Raw genomic sequence first — 22,225 nt, 5'->3', positions numbered from 1 at the left:
CTGACCTGTGACCTTTCATGCCACTGTTGACGGATGACAAAAACTTGGATAAAACACCTATTACCTAGATAATATGCATACATTTGTCTACACTTTCAACACTTCAGAGATGTTCAGTAAACACACAATGTCAAATTGTAATAACTTGACAATATAAAACTAAAATGTTCTTCTAACCCTGTCAATAAACAGTTTCTATAACTCATTTCATGTTATCTTTGACTCTGACCTAACTGCTATTTGTCACATGTCAGTCATTTTATGATGTAAACAAATGCCTCAGTCACTACATTTCAACATGACTACCTGTAGCTCTGTGATGTTACAATACAGTGACCACTTAAATACTCATGACTTGAATGCTTACAGTACTGAACACTGTGATGAAAATATATCAAAATTGTTCTATGTTAGAATGTATATACTAGATAGTTGAAAGGGGAATGGATAATATTGTAAGAACTATTTTAAACTTACATCTAGGATAAATAAATGCTTAATCAAGAAAAAATAGTTTCTAAAGTTGTCTAATATAATCAAAAAACAAAAATACAATGGAAGCACACAAATTTGTGTTCAATAAAAGCAAACATCAAGTGCGCCCTCTATGGCAATCTGACACAACATTCACACACAACAAATTCTGGGGACACGCCAATTATGATTTTTTTTCCTATACCTTACTATCAAGCGAATATTCAGAAAAAAACTACTTTTATCTGTTTCAAGAAAATGTTTTCTTTGAAGATAGGGCTTACTAGTCAGATCTGGTGTACCCCGCAGTTTTATCATAACCCCCGTTATCAGTCTGCAAACTGTCCTGGCACAGAGTAAAATTGATTTAAGGTGATACTGATCTGTGATCTAAATGCTACTGTTGAGATAAGACAAAACCATTGTAACTAATTATCCTAGATGATACAAAGCAAAGCACTATTAAGGCCCAGTACGTATGCTGTATCTAGTTTTATCATAACCTTGTGAACTCTGGTTCAGTGTGCAAACAGTAACATTTATTTCAACTGGTATTAACCTGTGACTTAATTGCTATTGTTGACAATAGACAAAACCATGGTTACAACATGACAACAACTAACCTAGATAATATATACATTACATTTGACTCCACATAGAACACTTCAGAGGTGGTCAATAAACACATAATGTCTTGTCAAATTGTCATATTAACTTGACAATATAAAATATTCCTTCTAACCCTGTCAATAAACAGAACTCATTTCAAGTTATCTTTGACCTATGACCTTAAACACCATTTTTCACATGTCAGTCATTTTGTGATGTAAACAAATACCTCAGTCTCTACATTCTAACATGACTACAGTATCTGTAGCACTGCAATGTTAAAATACAGTGACCACTTAAATTTTCATGACTGAATACATACATACATGCATTATACACACACACACACACACACACACATACACACACATAAACACACACATACATACATACATACATACATACATACATACATGCATTATACACACACACACACATACACACACATAAACACACACATACATACATACATTCATACATACATACATACATACATAACACACACACACATACACACATACACACATACACACACACACATACATACATACATACATACATACATACATACATACATGCATAACACACACACACACACACACACACACATACATACATACATACATACACACACACACACATGCATGCATGAATATGTACATGCGTACGTACGTACATACATACATACATACATACATACATACACATACATACATACATACATACATACATACATACAGGCAGACATACATACATACATACATACATAATACTCTACTTGAAAATATGTAAAAAAAAAAAAAATGTATTTTGAAAAGGGTTAATGATAATATTAAACATATACAAATAATAATTTTGTTGAAAATGTGTCAAGTTATTTTCTGTTGTACAAATTACATTTACCCGGTAATAGCAATCATTTCATTCAGATAGATTTGTTCTCTTACAAGTCAAGGTACTTATTATAAACAAATCAGATGGAGTTTGACAAATTATAAGCAAACCCTGGTCAACCTAAAGAATACTGACAAGTGTTATGTAAATGATTGTCTACTTTATAAGATACATACAGAATGAATATAATACAAAACAAACATTTGACCAATGAATTTTAGCACAACTGAATTGATAGGGTTCATTAGTGCTATAGGCATGGCAAAGTGTCTGTCTGTCTATATGATGTGTGTGTGTGTGTGTGTGTGTGTGTGTGTGTGTGTGTGACTTAAAGTCAAAAACTGCAGGAAACGCAGGAACGATTGTCATGATATTTGGTGGGTGTACCGGTAGCACCTTTGGTGTCTAGTTTTGAAATTGTTCAAATCAAAATTATCTTATCACCGGTGTGTGATTTGGTTAAAAAATATGATATTTGGTCAGAAACTTAAACTTAAAAACTACAGGGTAGATTGGTCTGAAATTTGGTAGCAACATTCGTAGGGGAGTTTATGTTAAGAATTGTTCATAACAATGATGATCCCACCAGTGATATGCAAATTTAAAAATGTGTGTTTTTGGTCAATTATCCACAATTCCAAACTACTAAGCAGATTGGGCTGGGGAAGTGTAGATGAAGCTATATATATTCACATTATGATGATCCAATCATCAATATGCAAATTAGGTCTAAAATTCTCAACTTTGGCCAAAAACCTATGTCTTGAAACTGCATGTTGAATGGGGTTGAAACTTGGCGGGGGATGTTTCTGGAGGTGTACATGTCATTCTGCAGTTATGTTTGAAACATTTTGATACAATTGTTAATAGCAACCATGACCATGCCCTTAGCAACAATGAAATGATGCATATTACAAAGATAACAACAGGGATTGGTAGGTAAGTGAATAAATATTTTAAAAACGTATGCAAATATGCCTACCAACAGGACCACACCCACAACAATGATTTAATGATTGTTTATATTGCAAAGATGAAAACTGGAAAGGGTAGGCAAATTAAAGATTCTAAAACTCTATGCAAATATGTCTAACAACAAGACCACGCCCATACCAACAGCTAACTACAGTTGTGCTACAGTGCCATTGGCGGTATTTTGTTCTGGGACTAATTACTGTGATACCTCCAAGAACAACAAAACTAATTTTTGCATCAGATTTGGCTTCCTTTGTGGTTTGTGTTAATCACATTCACCGACATAAGTGAACTGATCACCAACAAACATGTTCTATGAGATTGATAAGTGAATTGACCTGACCTATGTTATCATGTGTTATACTACACTAGAGGAGAGAGGTTACCAACACATCACCCTCAATAGTAAATATTCAACATTCACTTTCACTATGTTATCATTTGTTATACTACACTAGAGGAGAGAGGATACCAACACATCACCCTCAATAGTAAATATTCAACATTCACTTTCACTATGTTATCATGTGTTATACTACACTAGAGGAGAGAGTCGAGGTTACTAACACATCACCCTCAATAGTGAATATTCAGCATTCACTTTCACTATGTTAACATGTGTTATACTACACTAGAGGAGAGAGGTTACTAACACATCACCCTCAATAGTGAATATTCAGCATTCACTTTCTCTATGTTATCATGTGTTATACTACACTGGAGGAGAGAGGTTACTAACACATCACCCTCAATAGTGAATATTCAGCATTCACTTTCACTATGTTATCATGTGTTATACTACACTGGAGGAGAGAGGTTACTAACACATCACCCTCAATAGTGAATATTCAGCATTCACTTTCACTATGTTATCACAAGATGTAGTCTTGGAGGTGAGGTGTTGGTTTCTGTACAGAAATATGACATAAATTTGTATGGTATATAAATCAAATCTGATAATTTCTCAGTTATTTATCATAATTTAAATAAAAGTTAACAAAATGTTAACTTTTATTTAAATTTAATAAAGAACTGAAAAATAATCAGATTTGATATTCTGAAAAGTAATAATTTGTTGTTTCGATAAAATACTAGACTTTATAACAAGAGTATAAAAATAATAATCGTTTGCAAGGCTGTTTTTTTAAAGGTCTAAATATTTCAGTTTTCATTAAAACACAAAACTCAAAGTATATAACTTTAAATAATATTTATTGCCTTGTATATAAGTATGAAAATTACATTGTCATTGAAAAAATATTAGAAATTTAAAGTTGTAAGTATGACTTTAGTACGGCAGTTATTAATAAAGTTATGATTTATCATTACAATTGGTGTCTCTTTACTGGTATAAAATGTGAAAATAAATTGTCCATGTAGAAATGTATCTGAATGTAATCACTATAACTAAAATCCAAGCAAAACATCTACACATGTAAGATATAGTCAGCAAAAATTAAATCACTCTGAAAGGAATTGATTTACTTATTAAGAAACAACATGGCAGACAACTACAGAAATGATGCAATTCAACTCTTAAAAGTCAAGTAATTAACATTTTCTCTAGGTGTTTAGTTTCATGTAGAAATCAAGGAACTTACATTAGACTACTTGTCAATGTATGTTTTTTATGACAAATAATTGACACTTTCTTCAGGTTTTTAAGTTTAAACTACTTAATCTATAATCTATCTATACGTATACTTAATCTATATTTTCATGACAAATTTACCATTGCCAGTAACTACTTTTACAGCAGTGTTCACAAAAACATGTTTAGGACCCTGAAGATTAGGAAGACTTAGAGTCCACATTTTTGTCATGGGTTCAGTTTGCATGACACTATGTGAAACAGTCTACAAAATACTTGTAATAAAATTTTGTTAGTTGCTAAAAATGACATCAAGGAAAACAATGATAAACAGAATTATTTGAACTTAATGAGAAAACAATAATTTTGTAATATTTCATCAAACTAGAGCAAAACCATAAAACAAGTACTTTTACTGTATTCAGAGTTGGTAAACAATTGTGATAATTATTTTTAACTCACGTCAAGGGTACATTCGTAAATTGAGAAAAACATGGCTTGTAAAGTTGTTTTAATATAATGAATACATTTCACAAAACTACATAATTAGCATGCAAAAGTTGTGTTAAAAAAAGCTACATCAGGTTGAACTGTGTCAAGTGAAGTGCGCCCTCTATGGCAATCTGACACAACACAGACACACAACAATTTATGGTGATGTACCAAATATGTTTTTTTTTCTCTATACCTTGCTATCAGGTGAATATACAGAAAAAAAAATAGTTTTTATCATTTTTAACAAAAATGTTTTCTTTGATTAGAGGACATACTTAGTCAGGTCTGTACTATCCAGTTATATCATAACCTTGTGAACTCTCAGTCTGTGAACTGTCCTGACACACAGTAAAATTTATTTCAAGTGGTATTGACCTGTAACCTAAAATGCTACTGTTGACAAATGACAAAAACTTGGATAAAACACCTATTACTTTGATAATATGCATACATTTGACTACACTTTCAACACTTCAGAGATGTTCAGTAAACACACAATGTCAAATTGTAATAACTTGACAATATAAAACTAAAATGTTCTTCTATCCCTGTCAATAAACAGTTACTATAACTCATTTCATGTTATCTTTGACCTCTGACCTAACTGCTATTTTTCACATGTCAGTCATTTTATGATGTAAACAAATGCCTCAGTCACTACATTTCAACATGACTACCTGTAGCTCTGTGATGTTACAATACAGTGACCACTAGGATAAATAAATACTTAATCAAGATAAAATAGTTTCTAAAGTTGTCTAATATAATCACAAAACAAAAGTACAATGGAAGCACAAATTTGTGTTCAATAAAAGCAAACATCAAGTTAATGCTGTTAAGTCAAGTGCGCCCTCTATGGCAATCTGACACAACATTCACACAAAACAATTTCTAGGGACACACCAAATACGATTTTCCCTATACCTTACTATCAAGTGAATATTTAGAAAAAAAATAACTTTTATCTGTTTCAACAAAATGTTTTCTTTGAAAGGAGGCTTACTAGTCAGATCTGCTGTACGGCCTGTACCCCACAGTTTTATCATAACCCTCGTTATCAGTCTGCAAACTGTCCTAGCACACAGTACATGTAAAATTGATTTAAGGTGATATTGATCTGTGATGTAAATGCTACTGTTGAGACATGACAAAACTGTGGTTATTAATTATCCTAGATGACACAAAGCAAAGCACTATTAAGGCCCAGGTATGCTGTATCTAGTTTTATCATAACCTTGTGAACTCTATGGTTCAGTCTGCAAACATTAACATTCATTTCAAGTGATATCGACCTATCAATTAAATGCTATCGTTGACTCAAGACAAAACCATGTAACATGACAACAACTAACCTAGAAATATATGCAGTACATTTGACTCCACATAGAACACTTCAGAGGTGTTCAATAAACACACAATGTCTTGTCAAATTATCACAACTTGACAATATAAAATGTTCTTCTAACTCAGTCAATAAACAGAACTATAACTCATTTCAAGTTATCTTTGTGACCTTTGACCTAACTGCTATTTTTCACATGTCAGTCATACACACCTGACATCAAAGGCTTATTATTACATGTTTATCTGTATAACTGATAAGTTATGTTGACTTTCAAATTGTGAAATAACTTGCATTTCTTTTTTTTTCTGTATACAAGTGTTCTTTATACTTTATTGTATTCTTCTGATGTCTGTTAACTAATATGGACAAATTTGCAATAAAGTTATCCAGGGTGGTTTTCAAAAATTATTCATAGAATTGAAATTTGATGAATAAGGCCTACATTTAAAGGACATTTGATTTTCAGAAATTGCACGATACATTGCACTCGATATTGAGAAAGCAATATGTTGTTGTTTTTTGTTGTTGTTGTTGTCGTCATTTTAGGGAATCGGTTTTTATTTTTTTATTTTTTTATTTTTTTTTGTGCTGGAAATTCCTCCCAGCGATTTTCTGTTATGCAGACATACAAACAAACAAACACAAATGCTACAGAGATCCATTCGGGTTTGGGACTACATGACAGGGCTATATTGTGCGCTCTATATCACGTTGCTGTGGAACTGTCATGGCTTTCCCAGTCAGACCACAGGCAATCCCAGAGTCGATCACCCAGGCCCAGCAAACATTAGCACTTGCAGGCTCTGTGTGAGTAATCGTCCCCGACGTTTCGAGTCATTACTCCAGGAGTCCCCCCCCCCCCCCAAATTTGCACTCGTCTTGTGAGTGAGACACGGCTGAGTGATACAGCCTACCCATCGAGTTTGTTTTACTAGGCCACCGGCCCATGCAAAAGGAGTACATAACATGAAACAAAAATAACATGCACTTATTGCACAGGTACAGAATTTATAAACGAAGTTCTCAATTTCGAGAATTATGTGTACGTGGCACAGGTAACACGCAGATAGTTTTGTGTTATTTCATCAAACTTGAGCAAAACCATTAAACAAGTATTTGTACTGTATTCAGAGTTAAGTATTTGTAAACTATTGTGATAACTATTTTAAACTCACATCTAGGGTATATAAATTCATCAATTGTGAAAAAAACATGTCTTCCAAAGTTGTCTAATATAATGAATACATTTCATAAAACTATATTGTAAGCATGCAAAAGTTGTGTTAAAAAAACAACAACATCAGGTTTAACTGTGTCGAGTGAAGTGCACCTCTATGACAATCTGACACAACACAGACACAACAATTGCTGGTGATTTACCAAATATGACTTTTTTCACTGTACCTTACTATCAGGTGAATATACAGAAAAAAAATAGTTTTTATAATTTTCAACAAAATGTTTTCTCAGATTAGAGGACAAACTAGTAATGTCTGCAGTATGCATTTATATCATAACCTTGTAAACACCCAGTCTGCACACTATCCTGGTATTGACCTGTGACCTTTCATGCCACTGTTGACGCATGGCAAAAACTTGGATAAAACACCTATTACCTAAATAATATGCATACATTTGACTACACTTTCAACACTTCAGAGATGTTCAGTAAACACACAATGTCAAATTGTAATAACATGACAATATAAAACTAAAATGATCTTCTAACTCAGTCAATAAACAGTTACTATAACTCATTTCATGTTATCTTTGACCTCTGACCTAACTGCTATTTTTCACATGTCAGTCATTTTATGATGTAAACAAATGCCTCAGTCACTACATTTCAACATGACTACCTGTAGCTCTGTGATGTTACAATACAGTGACCACTTAAATACTCATGACTTGAATGCACACAGTACTGAACACTGTGATGAAAATATATCAAAATTGTTCTATGTTAGAATGTATACTAGATAGTTGAAAGGGGAATGGATAATATTATAAGAACTATTTTAAACTTACATCTAGGATAAATAAATGCTTAATCAAGAAAAAATAGTTTCTAAAGTTGTTTAATATGATCACAAAACAAAAGTACAATGGAAGCACAAATTTGTGTTCAATAAAAGCAAACATCAAGTTAATGCTGTTAAGTCAAGTGCGCCCTCTATGGCAATCTGACACAACATTCACACAAAACAATTTCTAGGCACACACCAAATATGATTTTCCCTATACCTTACTATCAAGTGAATATTTAGAAAAAAAATAACTTTTATCTGTTTCAACAAAATGTTTTCTTTGATTAGAGGGCTTACTAGTCAGATCTGCTGTACCCCGCAGTTTTATCATAACCCTCATTATCAGTCTGCAAACTGTCCTGTCACACAGTAAAATTGATTTAAGGTGATATTGATCTGTGATCTAAATGCTACTGTTGAGAAATGACAAAACTGTGGTTATTAATTATCCTAGATGATACAATGCAAAGCAGTATTTATAGGCAGAGGTATGCTGTATCTAGTTTTATCATAACCTTGTGAACTCTATGGTTCAGTCTGCCAATATTAACATTTATTTCAAGTGGTATTGACCTGTGACCTCAATGCTATTGTTGACAAAAGACAAAACCATCGATATAACATGACAACAACTAACCTAGATAATATATACAGTACATTTGACTCCACATAGAACACTTCAGAGGTGGTCAATAAACACACAATGTCTTGTCAAATTGTCATATTAACTTGACAATATTAAATATTCTTCTAACCCTGTCAATAAACAGAACTCATTTCAAGTTATCTTTGACCTATGACCTTAAACACCATTTTTCACATGTCAGTCATTTTATGATGTAAACAAATACCTCAGTCTCTACATTCTAACATGACTACGGTATCTGTAGCACAGCAATGTTGAAATACAGTGACCACTTAAATTTTCATGACTGAATACATACATACATGCATTATACACACACACATACACACACATACACACACACATACATACATACATACATACATACATAACACACACACACACACATACATACATACATACATACATACATACATACATACATACACACATACACACACACACATGCATGCATGAATATGTACATGCGTACGTACATACATACATACATACATACATAACACACACATACACACACATACACACATACATACATACATACATACATACATACATACATAACACACACACACACACACACATACATACATACATACATACATACATACACACACACACACACATGCATGCATGAATATGTACATGCGTACGTACATACATACATACATACATACATACATACATACATACATACATACATATACATACATACATACATACATACATACATACACACATACATACATACATACATACATACATACAGGCAGACATACATGCATACATACATACATACATTCATACATACATACATACATACATAATACTCTACTTGAAAATATGTTTTAAACAAAATGTATTTTGAAAAGGGTTAATGATAATATTAAACATATACAAATAATAATTTTGTTGAAAATGTGTCAAGTTATTTTCTGTTGTACAAATTACATTTACCCCGGTAATAGCAATCATTTCATTCAGATAGATTTGTTCTCTTACAAGTCAAGGTACTAAAACAAATCAGACAGAGTTTGACCCTGGTCAACCTAAAGAATACTGACAAGTGTTATATGTAAATGATTGTCTACTTTATAAGATACATACAGAATGAATATAATACAAAACAAACATTTGACCAATGAATTTTAGCACAACTGAATTGATAGGGTTCATTAGTGCTATAGGCATGGCAAAGTGTCTGTCTGTCTATGATCTGTGTGTGTGTGTGTGTGTGTGTGTGTGTGTGTGGAACTTAAAGTAAAAAACTGCAGGACTGATTACCATGATATTTGGTGTCTATAGTTTTGAAATTGTTCAAATCAAAATTATCTTATCACCGGTGTGTGATTTGGTTAAAAAATATGATATTTGGTCAGAAACTTAAACTTAAAAACTACAGGGTAGATTGGTATGAAATTTGGTGGCAACATTCGTAGGGGAGTTTATGTTTAGAATTGTTCATAACATGATGATTCCATCAGTGATATACAAATTAGTCTAAAAATGTGTTTTTTTGGTCAAAAATCTATAATTCCAAAACTATCAAGCAAATTGGGCTGGGCTGGGAAGTGTAGATGAAGCTATATATATTAACAATATGATGATCCCATCAGCGATATGCAAATTAGGTCTAAAATTCTCAACTTTGGTCAAAAACTTATGTCTTGAAACTGCATGTTGAATGGGGTTGAAACTTGGTGGAGGATGTTTATGGAGGTGTACATGTCATTCTGCAGTTATTGTTGAAAACATTTTGATACAATTGTTCCTAGCAACCATGACCATGCCCTTAGCAACAATGAAATGATGATGCATATTACAAAGATAACAACAGGGATTGGTAGGTAAGTGAATATTAAGTATTTTAAAGACGTATGCAAAAATAATGCCTACCAACAGGACCACGCCCACAGCAATGGTTTAATGATTGTTTATATTGCAAAGATGAAAACTGGAAAGGGTAGGCAAATTAAAGTTTCCAAAAATCTATGCAAATATGTCTAACAACAAGACCACGCCCATACCAACAGCTAACTACAGTTGTGCTACAGTGCCATTGGCGGTATTTTGTTCTGGGACTAATTACTACGATACCTCCAAGAACAACAAAACTAATTTTTGCATCAGATTTGGCTTCCTTTGTGGTTAATGTGTTAATCACATTCATCGACATAATTGAACTGATCACCAATGAACATGTTCTATGACATTGATTTGTGAACTGAACTGACCTATGTTATCATATGTTATACCATGCTAGACGGGAGAGGTTACTAACACATCACCCTCAATAGTGAATATTCAGCATTCACTTTCACTATGTTATCATATGTTATACTATACTGGAGGAGAGATGTTACTAACATATCACCCTCAATAGTGAATATTCAACATTCACTTTCACTATGTTAACATGTGTTATACTACACTGGAGGAGAGAGGTTACTAACACATCACCCTCAATAGTGAATATTCAGCATTCACTTTCACTATGTTATCATGTGTTATACTACACTGGAGGAGAGAGGTTACTAACACATCACCCTCAATAGTGAATATTCAGCATTCACTTTCACTATGTTATCACAAGATGTAGTCTTGGAGGTGAGGTGTTGGTTTCTGTACAGAAATATGACATAAATTTGTATGGTATATAAATCAAATCTGATAATTTCTCAGTTATTTATCATAATTTAAATAAAAGTTAACAAAATGTTAACTTTTATTTAAATTTAATAAAGAACTGAAAAATAATCAGATTTGATATTCTGAAAAGTAATAATTTGTTGTTTCGATAAAATACTAGACTTTATAACAAGAGTATAAAAATAATAATCGTTTGCAAGGCTGTTTTTTTAAAGGTCTAAATATTTCAGTTTTCATTAAAACACAAGACTCAAAGTATATAACTTTAAATGATATTGATTGCCTTGTATATAAGTATGAAAATTACATTGTCATTGAAAAAATAAATAATTATTGAAAGTTGTAATTATGACGTTAGTACTGCATGTTTAATAGAGTTATTGTCATTTTCATTACAATTGTTGTCTCTTTACTGGTATAAAATGTGAAAATAAATTTTCGATGTGGAAATGTATCTGAATGTAATCACTATAACTAAAATCCAAGCAAAACATCTACACATGTAAGATATAGTCAGCAAAAATTAAATCACTCTAAAAGGAATTGATTTACTTATTAAGAAACAACATGGCAGACAACTACAGAAATGATGCAATTCAACTCTTAAAAGTCAAGTACATGTAATTAACATTTTCTCTAGGTGTTTAGTTTCATGTAGAAATCAAGGAACTTATATTAGACTACATGTCAATGTATGTTTTTCATGACAAATAATTGACACTTTCTGAAGGTTTTTAAGTTTCATACAGAGAGAAATTTAGATTAAACTAAAATTATGTATACTTTTTAATCTATATTTTCATGAAAAGTTTACCATTTCCAGTAACTACCTTTACAGTAGTGTTCACAAAAAGAAGTTTAGGACTCTGGAGATTAGGAAGAATGAGAGTGAAATGTTTGTCATGGGTTCAGGTTGCATGGCACTACGTGAAACAGTCTACAAAATACTTGTAATAACACTGGGTAAGTTGCTAAAATTGACATCAAGGAAAAGAATGATAAAATGTTATTTCATCAAACTTCAGCAAAACCATAAAACAAGTATTTGTACTGTATTCAGAGTAAAGTATTTGTACACTAACTATTTTAAACTCACATCTAGGGTAAATTCATCAATTGAGAAAAACATGGCTTCTAAAATTGTCTAATATAACAAATACATTTCACAAATCTACATTGTAAGCACACAAAAGTTGTGTTAAAAAAGCAAACATCAGGTTTAACTCTGGCAATTAAGTCAAGTGTGCCCTCTATGGCAATCTGACACAACACATATAGACACCCAATAATTTTTGGGGATCGACATACCAAATATGATGTTGATATCCCTATCCCTTACCATCAAGTGAAAATACAAAAAAAATATTTGTTATCATTTTCAACAGGGCACACTAGTCAGGTCTGTACTATCCAGTTATATCATAACCTTGTAAACTCTCAGTCTGCAAACTGTCCTGGCACACAGTAAAATTTATTTCAAGTGGTATTGACCTGTGACCTTTCATGCCACTGTTGACACATGACAAAAACTTGGTTACAACAACTAACCTAGATAATTTGCATACATTTGAATTAGAACGCTTCTGACATGTTAAATAAACACAGAATGTCATGTCAAATTGTCATAACTTAACAATATAAAATGTTCTTCTAACCCAGTCAATAAACTGTCTGAGTCACAGAACTTAAAACTCATTTCATGTTATCTTTGACCTTTGACCTAACTACTATTTTTCACATGCCAGTCATTTTATGATATAGACAAATACCTCAGTCACTACATTTTGACATGACTGCATGACTCAGAGATGTTGAGATGCAGTGATCACTTGAAAACTGACTGAATACATACAAGAACACTTTGGTTTAAAACATGTCAGAAATGTACTATTTATATGGTTTAAGAGTTACAATGTATACAAATAACAATTTGTTGAAAATGTTTCAAAAATGGTATAAAATGTAACTTGAAAATCAATTTTCTATGTATCACTATATTTATAGACAAAACACAATATATACTCTCAGCTAAAATTATTTAAATCACTCCAAAATGAATTGATTTATAGTTGCTAAGAAACAAGGTGGCAAATAACTACAAACATGTATAAACATGGTGCAATTCAACTCTCAAAGTAAATCATTGACATTTTCTCAAGGTGTGAAAATCGTTGACATTTTCTCAAGGTGTTTATTTTTTGTGTAGAATCATGAAAGTAACATTAAAACATTAGACTACATTGTTGTCAATGTATGTTTTTACTGACAAATAATTGACACTTTCTCAGTACTTTAAGTTTGATATAGAGAGCAATCTAGATTAAAGTTCTTGTTGATGTATATTTTCATAACGAATTTACCATTTCCAATAACTACCTTTACAACAGTGTTTAGAAAAAAAGAGGTTAACACCCCAAAGATTAGGAAGATCGACTAAGAGTCCACATTTTTGTCATGGGTTCAGGTTGCATGGCACTACGTGAAACAAAATACTTGTATTAGAACTTTGTAAGTTGCTAAAAATGACGTCATGGAAAACAATGATGAACATGTATTTGAACTTGATAAGTAGTTATAAAAAATAATTTTGTTTTATTTTATTAAACTTGAGCAAAACCATTAAACCAGTATTTGTACTGTATTCAGAGTTAAGTATTAGTAAACTATTGTGATAACTATTTTAAACTCACATCTAGGGTAAATTCATACATTTAGAAAAAAACATGGCTTCTAAAGTTGTGTAATATAATGAATACATTTTCACAAAACTACATTGTAAGCACACAAAAGTTGTGTTAAAAAAACCCACATCAGGTTTAACTTTGACAAGTGAAGTATGTGTGCCCTCTATAGCAATCTGACAACAATTTCTGGAGATTCTGTGATATCAAATATGAGTTTTCCCTATCCCTTACTCAGGTGAATATACAGAAAAAAAATAATTTTCAACATTTTCAACAGGGCACACTAGTCAGGCCTGTACTATCCAGTTATATCATAACCAGGTGAACTCTACAGTCTGCAAACTGTCCTGCCGGCAAACAGTCAAATTTATTTCAAGTATTATCGATGTATCTGTGACTGATACACCACTGTTGAGATGTGACAAAACCATGGATGCTAGTTATCTAAGATATTACACGGCAAAACACTATACAAGCCCAGGTCCAGTTAAATCATAACCTTGTGAACTAGCTATCAGTCTGCAAACTGTCCTAGCACACAGTAAAATTTATTTGAAGTGGTATGTGACCTGTGTGACCTTTCATGCAACTGTTGAAAATGTCCCGGGGGGGGGGGGGGGGGGGATCCAGGTACTTTCTTTCAGGGCCACTTTTAGTCTGGAGCCTGTTGACACTCCACAAAAACTTGGATACATTGAATAACAACTAACCAAGATAATTTGCATACATTTGAAGTAGAAAATTTCAGAGGTGTTAAATAAACACACAATGTCTTGTCAAATTGTCATAACTTAACAATATAAAAAGTTCTTTTAACCCAGTCAATAAACTGTCTGAGTCACAGAACTCAAAACTCATTTCATATTATCTTTGACCTTTGACCTAACTGTTATTTTGTCACATGTCAGTCATTTTATGATGTAAAACAAATGCCTCATCAGTCTCTACATTTTAACATGACTAACTCAGTGAAGTTGAAATGCAGTGATTACTTGAAAACTGACTGAATACATACAAGAACATTTTGCTTGAAAACAGGACTAACTCAGAGATGTTGAAATGCAGTGATCACTTGAAAACTGACTGCATACATACAGGAACACTTTGCTTGAAAACATGACTAACTCAGTGAAGTTGAAATGCAGTGATCACTTAAAAACTGACTGAATACATACAAGAACACTTTGCTTTAAAACATGTCAAAATTGGACTATGCTAGAATATAGTTGCAGCTATAATATAGCTGCCAAGGGAATGTATACTATATCAAGTTTTGATGAAAATGTCAAAAATGCATTATTTTGTAAAAATGATATTTTATGGTAGTTATTTTATGATGACCACTTTCATTCTCTTACAAGTCATATCAAATATCTCTAAATGGTGACATTATTACTAAGTACTTCAGACAGACATTAGTAATTTGTAGGCAAAGGTCAACCCAAATGAATTACTGACTAGATGTGTGTGGTGTGTTTAAATACATACCACTCTATATGTTACCATACAGAATGAATATTACTAAGCAAAGTTAACACTTCCCTCACATATGTTAAAAATAATAAAGTCTTTGATAAAAGTAACTATCGAAACACAATAACTTGCTTGTTCGAAAATGAAAATTACAAAACTAATTTTCACTCAGACTCAGTTTTCTATGTGGTTTGCTGAGTATATCCCATTCACAAATTTATGATTTCTTAATTCAAAGATATTCATTTTGACATCATAATTCTTCTATTAAATCAAAGAGAGCTATAGCAATCATAACCTGTAGTGATTCCTAGCTTAATTACCTGGCAACCACATTCATGTGGGTTCAACTTTGCATATCAGATTCAATTGCATTTTTAGCTCCGCTGTCAGCGAAAGCTGAAAGCGTAGCTTTAGGTATAGGTGGGTATTGAGGTATAGAGAGTAGAGTGAATCATATTATGTGTCCGTCAAACTTTTATATTTTCACTATCTACTCCAAAAGTGACAGTCGGAATTCTTCGATATTTGGTGTGCATGTTCCCTGGGGGGAGGCTATTCAGATTTGTTCATGCCAAGTTGATCTGTGCCATTTTCAATTTCTTATGATTTTTTTTCCAAATATGACATTTTCATCAACTCCTCATAAACTTGAAATCAGATTGCTTTGATATCTGGTGTGTTGATGCACAGGGGGTAGCTTACTTAGATTTGTTAATTTCAAGTCAGCATGTCTTCTCTTCTATTTTTTATGATTTTTTTTTTGAAATTTGAAAAAAAAATGAATATGTTAATGAGTATTATGACCGACGCCATATTGGAAATCAGTCCGCGAGACTTTAGGTAAAGTGTAACTTTTCAAAAGACGCTATTGACGTCAAACAAGCAATGTAATATGTGCTATAGTCTTAATTCTACGCATTGTGTGCCCAAATGACAAATATTTGTTCGAAAAAGGGTTTGTAAACTTCAAATCCAATTCTCCACCCACCCACCCCTCCTACAGAATGGTTCATTCCAGTATATGCACCTCATTATCATTGTGAGAAGTCTTCCATGCCTGAACTGAAGTGTATCGAACGATTTTTGACAGAGTCAGTCGTCAATAAAAACGATAATACTCTTTCTAAAATTACCACATTTTGAAATGGAAAGTACTTTGTGGTTCATTTATGGAGTTTTGTTTTTGTACGATCAATATTGGTGGCAAAATTACAGCGTCAAAATTGCCGATGTGGTAATGCAGGACAATCCCAAGTACCCGGATGCACGAGGGACTAACCCAGAAGCAAGTCGTTGTCAGCCATACGTTACAGTGCAGTGGTAACATCGTCCGAGAAATCGCTGCGTTCAGTGTCATTATTCACAGAATTGTTGTTTTCGAGTGAAAACCCGTCTTGAATTGTATAACTCTAACATGTCAAGTTATATTTTGAAAGTTGTATCGCTAGTTTGAGACGATTTTCTCACGTACTATCGGGGCTTACTTGGACTTGGACCTTACTCCAGTTCATCAGGAAGTTTAGCCAGCCCGATAATTCTTTCTGGTTTAGTTTACAACACTTTTGATCCGCAGATTTTGTTGCTGTGATGAAAAGAAATTAAAAATTAAAAAAAAGATCACTTCAACCATTTCGTTGTGTTTTCTTTATGAAAGGTAATCGAACATGAACGAGTGTTACCACTGTAACCAGGAGGGTCTATGCTGTAACGTATGACAAGGGTTCGACATACACGTACACGCTGGTCCGCTATCCCGCGAGTCTAGTAACTTTCTGTAAGGACCAGTAAAGGTTACTAAAATGCATCCGACGGGATAGTGACTTTTCGATAGGTATATTAGGGAGCTCAGAATTCAAACCACCGGCTATATGATGAATTCACGGTCATAGTAAAATTCATTTGGTTTTTAATTTGCTATTTTGACCAACTCTGGTTGTCTATTCGCGATAAAATTACGATTAGTTTGGAAACGGGGTAGATTTTCTATGATTCCGTGTCATAAAAGCATGTGTTGTGTAGTTTTCGAAAAGCACACCCGGTGGGAAAGTCGCCCAACAGGCGATCTCGCGCCATTGCTGTACTACGTGGCACTTTATTCTGGCGGGGTGTCTCTTGAAAACGGGAATAGCGAAGGATTAGCCAATCAAGTGAGACCTTTCAAATGTAGCTAATATTATAGCCAATAAAATTAGTTGTACGATGATATGTGTATAATAAGGGTAAGGCTGGCCTCTACACTGTAAATAGTAAAGTTGAAATCTTTGTCGCATGAATTCGTATTTATGTACGGATGCGTAGTCTTTCTGAACAGTAATTTTTAGATCAGTTAGTATTTAAACTACGTTTCTGAGTTAATTATTCGGTAGGTTATTGACGAGCTCCCTTTGTAAAAACGCTGTACAAATTGGATGTAAGTGAAGCTCAATCATAACAATGGTGGCTGTCAAAATCGAAGACGCAATTTGACCGTGTTGTTATTTCAGTGAGTTTATTCAGCAAGAAAACAACGTGTTCTATGTTTTTGTACTTCCTACATGATGTGATGATCGTTTTTTTTACCGGTACAACTTACAGCCTACAATGAAACTGCTAACTTAGTAACAGTGTACTAACACTGACATGATTCTGTGTTCCGTGTTCATGTTTTGGGGCACATTTCTAAATACGCGAAACCAGTTATTGAATGTGTAGTGGATATTGATATTCAGTTTGAATAATTAAAATCCTGAACTTTATTTTGCGAACGGTTTTGTCATTTCTTAGTAATTATAGGGCCGACTGTATCACGTTTAACGTTTATGTCAACTCGGAAGTACATAGACACGAAAATAGACGAAGTGACTTGTACATGTAATTAGTAACAAAATTTTGCTGTAACTGCTGGTAACCTTCAAATTTATTTATTTTTATGTTGTAAATACATTCTAATATGCACTAAGGACAACACTATAAAGACTTGCTCCATGGGAAGGTAATTTTTTGTCTTTTAAAAATGCAATAGTTAGATCAATGTGTACCAGAAATGTTATGTAGTATTTAAGCTAGAAATAAGACCACATAACATCTTATTACTCCCCCCCCCCCCCAATTAAGACAAACTACTCACAGAAAGCAACAAAAAAAGAGAAGAAGCTCCAAAACATAAAAAAGAATAAAATTACAGTAAGGAGTTGATGATGCACAAACAACTACAAAGAAATAGACAGTTCAATTACAACACACGGTTTGAAATAAATATGGGGTTTGGAAAAGTGAATTAGAAGTAGAGCAAAAACTAAGAGAGATGAAGAGCCTAAGTGAACAAGCGAAAGCACTTAAAGATAGGACCACCAAATTTTTTGCAGGACTACTACGTTATCAATTTTACTAGTCCTGTGGGATAGTGACTTTTTTATTCCAGTGTCGAACCCTGTTGGCTGAGAATGACTCTCTTTCGGGTACTTGGGGATTGTCGCCGTACGGAAACTAAGATGGCGATTAATACATTTCTTCCCTATATATATATCTACTACAACTAGTACAAGTTGAATGTTGTTGACTTGGTAAATTTGTTAGAAAATTGAAATTCAAATTGCCTCAAAATTATTTTAGATCCCTAGTTTATTTCATTCATCATTAAAATTTTCCAGGGTTAAAGCTGTAAGACACTGGAATTATTTATAGCCAACCTCAAAATCTTCTCTTTTTTTTCTTTTTCTTGTGTGCATTTCCCAGTCATTTTTTTTCTGAGATTTTGTGCAATTTTTCATAACAGTAGATTTTTTGTTATAAAATGGTGACTATGGTATAAAAGTACAATACATTACCAACTTCTGTGTAAAATGTGTTTTATAGTGAGACATCATATGAAACCACTAACCACTTTATTGCATCGCTAAAACAAAACTGCATAGTGAAGAGCTGAAGAACTGAACCACTTCTACATGTCACCAAAATAAAAAATAAAATTAAAAAAAAAACAGCGGAGCTATTCTGACCGATAGGTCGCTTGTTATATTTCACATTCCTATATAGACACAAATTATGTTCATGTCAACTTTTACATGTTCGTTTACAATGTTCATGTCCATCTTTCTCTGACTTCATATTGGTAGTCTGTGTTCTTTCTTCTAATTTCAAAATATTTCAGTCTTCTCAGAAGCAAATTGTAGGGAGTGTCTTCTCCTTGGCAATGATATCTGAATGAGAGAGAAATTACCTGAGGTTAATAAAAAAAATGCATTCATCACATGCATAGAAATATTACATCAGTAATTAATTTCAGGCCTGTATTAAAAGTAGCCTCCAACAGGTTATATAATATCATTATATATCATATATGGGTGAATATTTTGATAACAAGATGAAATCTAGTATTTAAAGTAGGCTCCAGCAGGTTAGATATTGTCAGTGTCATTATATATAAATACTGGTGAATATTTTGACAACAACATGAAGTATTTTACAGTTAATATTATGAGTTAACAAAAGAAGTAAAGAATCAACTATGAGTCACAATAATACCCCATGCCCATCCTCTATAATGTACTCATAGTAGTTCTTGACAAATTTTTAGCACCTTGTATCCTGTATCTGTTTGGTGTCACTGGTCTCATTATGGCTTGTGCTGAGCCAACTTTTGCTCACATTTATCCACCAGTTTAAGAAGTATTTGCATCCCCATTTTGTCCAGTAAGGTTCTCAGAAATTGTAGGTTCTCCTTGCCAATTATGTCCCTTTGTTCCAGTGCTTTGAATATTTGAAAAGGACTCTTTAGGTTTTCCATATCACGAGGTGGAATTTTATCAGCACTCAAATTCCTCAGTATACTTTCCTTGTCTTTGACTATGTGTCCATTAAGTTCCTGGTAAAGTTCAGTCAATGGATCTATCAATTCCTCAGGTGTGTCTCTGGTAATGTGAGAGACAATCACAAACTAATTGTTAATTTTAACATCAAAGAGTTAGTGATTATATATACTTGAGTTGCCGGACAGTAGAGAGAATTGCTCAGTAATATATTTTTTGTTACTGAACTGAAATAATTAAATCTAAAAACAACTTGGTTTATTTAAACAAGTCAAATAACAAAGCTGACAATTTTGAAAATGGTTTGCAAATATTTTATGTACATTTTTAAAAAGTTGTTTATAGCATGAATAAAAAAGAAGACAGTAGTTTGAGTCTTAGCAGTACAACATTGACTGAATCATTACTTACCTAGGGCCGACTTCTTCTTCAGTTTGTTGAACTACATTGTAGAGAGAAATAAGGCTATATTAGTAAGTAACATGCATAGGACAGATTGATGGACAGAGCCCATTGTAATAGTCCCCCTTCCGGGTACCTAAAGAGGCTATGTTAGTATGTAACATGCATAGGATAGACGGATGGATGGAGCCCAATATCCCCCCCCCCCCCCCACTTACAGGTACCTAATGAAGCTCTGTTAATAGTAGGTAACATGTGTAGCACTTGAAATCTTAAATTAATGGGACAATTTAAACTGTTGGTTTAAAAGCTATCATCCACAAGCCAAGTTGTTGATGTTCAAAATAAAAATATGAATTTAATAACCTCTTGTTATATGTCACAATAAAGTGTATCAACATCATTGCTTCTGAAATGCTGGAAATATGAGTCAAAACCTTGAAAATCACCATTATTGTCTTGTCTCTTATAGAAGTAAGCTTACACAGGTATAATTTTACCATTCTCCACCATTTTATTTATTATCAGACAATGTAAATAATTGTGACATATAAGTCTTTTGTCACTACTTAAATCATGGACTTAAAGTGACAAGATCCCTAGTGTCACTTGTATTTTCCCAGCTGAACAAAAGTAATTTTGGGGAATAATATTCTGATATTCACTGTCTTACAGCAACTGCTGATCGCTATCTAAAAGGATAAGATAAAGTAATAACCCAAGGAGTATTCTGAATATGGATATGTTAACAATTATCTAATATTTAACTAATGATCACTTACATGTACTGGTGCAATACCATTTCTGTAAGTCTGGTTCCTCATGTGGCAAATCTGATTCACTGCAGATAACATAACCTTCCTTGGTGGTACCGCTATCACTTGTGTCAATGGCAATGCAGTTGTCATCAACATCTTCACACCCCGAAAGCAATTCTCCAGGATTGTGTTTAGAACAAGTACACTTTAGGCTGGTTGTGTAGGACAATCCAGGTGTGTAGTTCTTTATCAGCTTTGTCAACTCTTTCTCTACCAATTCACGAGCCTTTGTAACCATCTCAGGTTGCATTTCATTTTTGCCCTTTGTGTGGACAACAAGTGCCTTCATCTCAATATCAGAGCCTTCCTTACACAAAGTGATGTGAAAATTGGCGTTACCATCTACCAGTATGCGA

At 33.1% G+C, this 22,225-nt stretch overlaps 1 protein-coding gene across 1 annotated transcript; it reads right to left on the bottom strand.

Annotated features, from left to right (window-relative positions):
- Nucleotides 1–19,782: 19,782 nt before the first annotated feature.
- Nucleotides 19,783–22,211, bottom strand: LOC144442824 (uncharacterized). Its single transcript, XM_078132197.1, has 4 exons — nucleotides 21,834–22,211; nucleotides 21,061–21,091; nucleotides 20,421–20,751; nucleotides 19,783–20,040 (listed from the first exon to the last, which is right to left on the bottom strand). Exons 1-3 carry the CDS (start codon nucleotides 22,156–22,158, stop codon nucleotides 20,457–20,459), a joined length of 651 nt encoding a protein of 216 aa, XP_077988323.1. The 5' UTR covers nucleotides 22,159–22,211; the 3' UTR covers nucleotides 19,783–20,040; nucleotides 20,421–20,456.
- Nucleotides 22,212–22,225: the final 14 nt, after the last annotated feature.

The sequence above is a fragment of the Glandiceps talaboti genome, chromosome 11 (genome assembly GCF_964340395.1).
Source record: "Glandiceps talaboti chromosome 11, keGlaTala1.1, whole genome shotgun sequence".
Classification (NCBI taxonomy): Eukaryota; Metazoa; Hemichordata; class Enteropneusta; family Spengelidae; genus Glandiceps; species Glandiceps talaboti.
This window is presented reverse-complemented; position numbering and strand designations above follow the sequence as displayed.

What these genes read in the sequence shown, in the direction of transcription:
- LOC144442824 (XM_078132197.1), bottom strand. Translation starts at nt 22,158, where the DNA reads ATGAAGGCACTTGTTGTCCACACAAAGGGCAAAAATGAAATGCAACCT. An exon ending in ATGGTATTGCACCAGTACAT is followed by an intron (nt 21,092 to 21,833) that starts GTAAGTGATCAT and finishes TCTACAATGTAG; the next exon opens with TTCAACAAACTGAAGAAGAA. An exon ending in GAAGAAGAAGTCGGCCCTAG is followed by an intron (nt 20,752 to 21,060) that starts GTAAGTAATGAT and finishes TCACATTACCAG; the next exon opens with AGACACACCTGAGGAATTGA.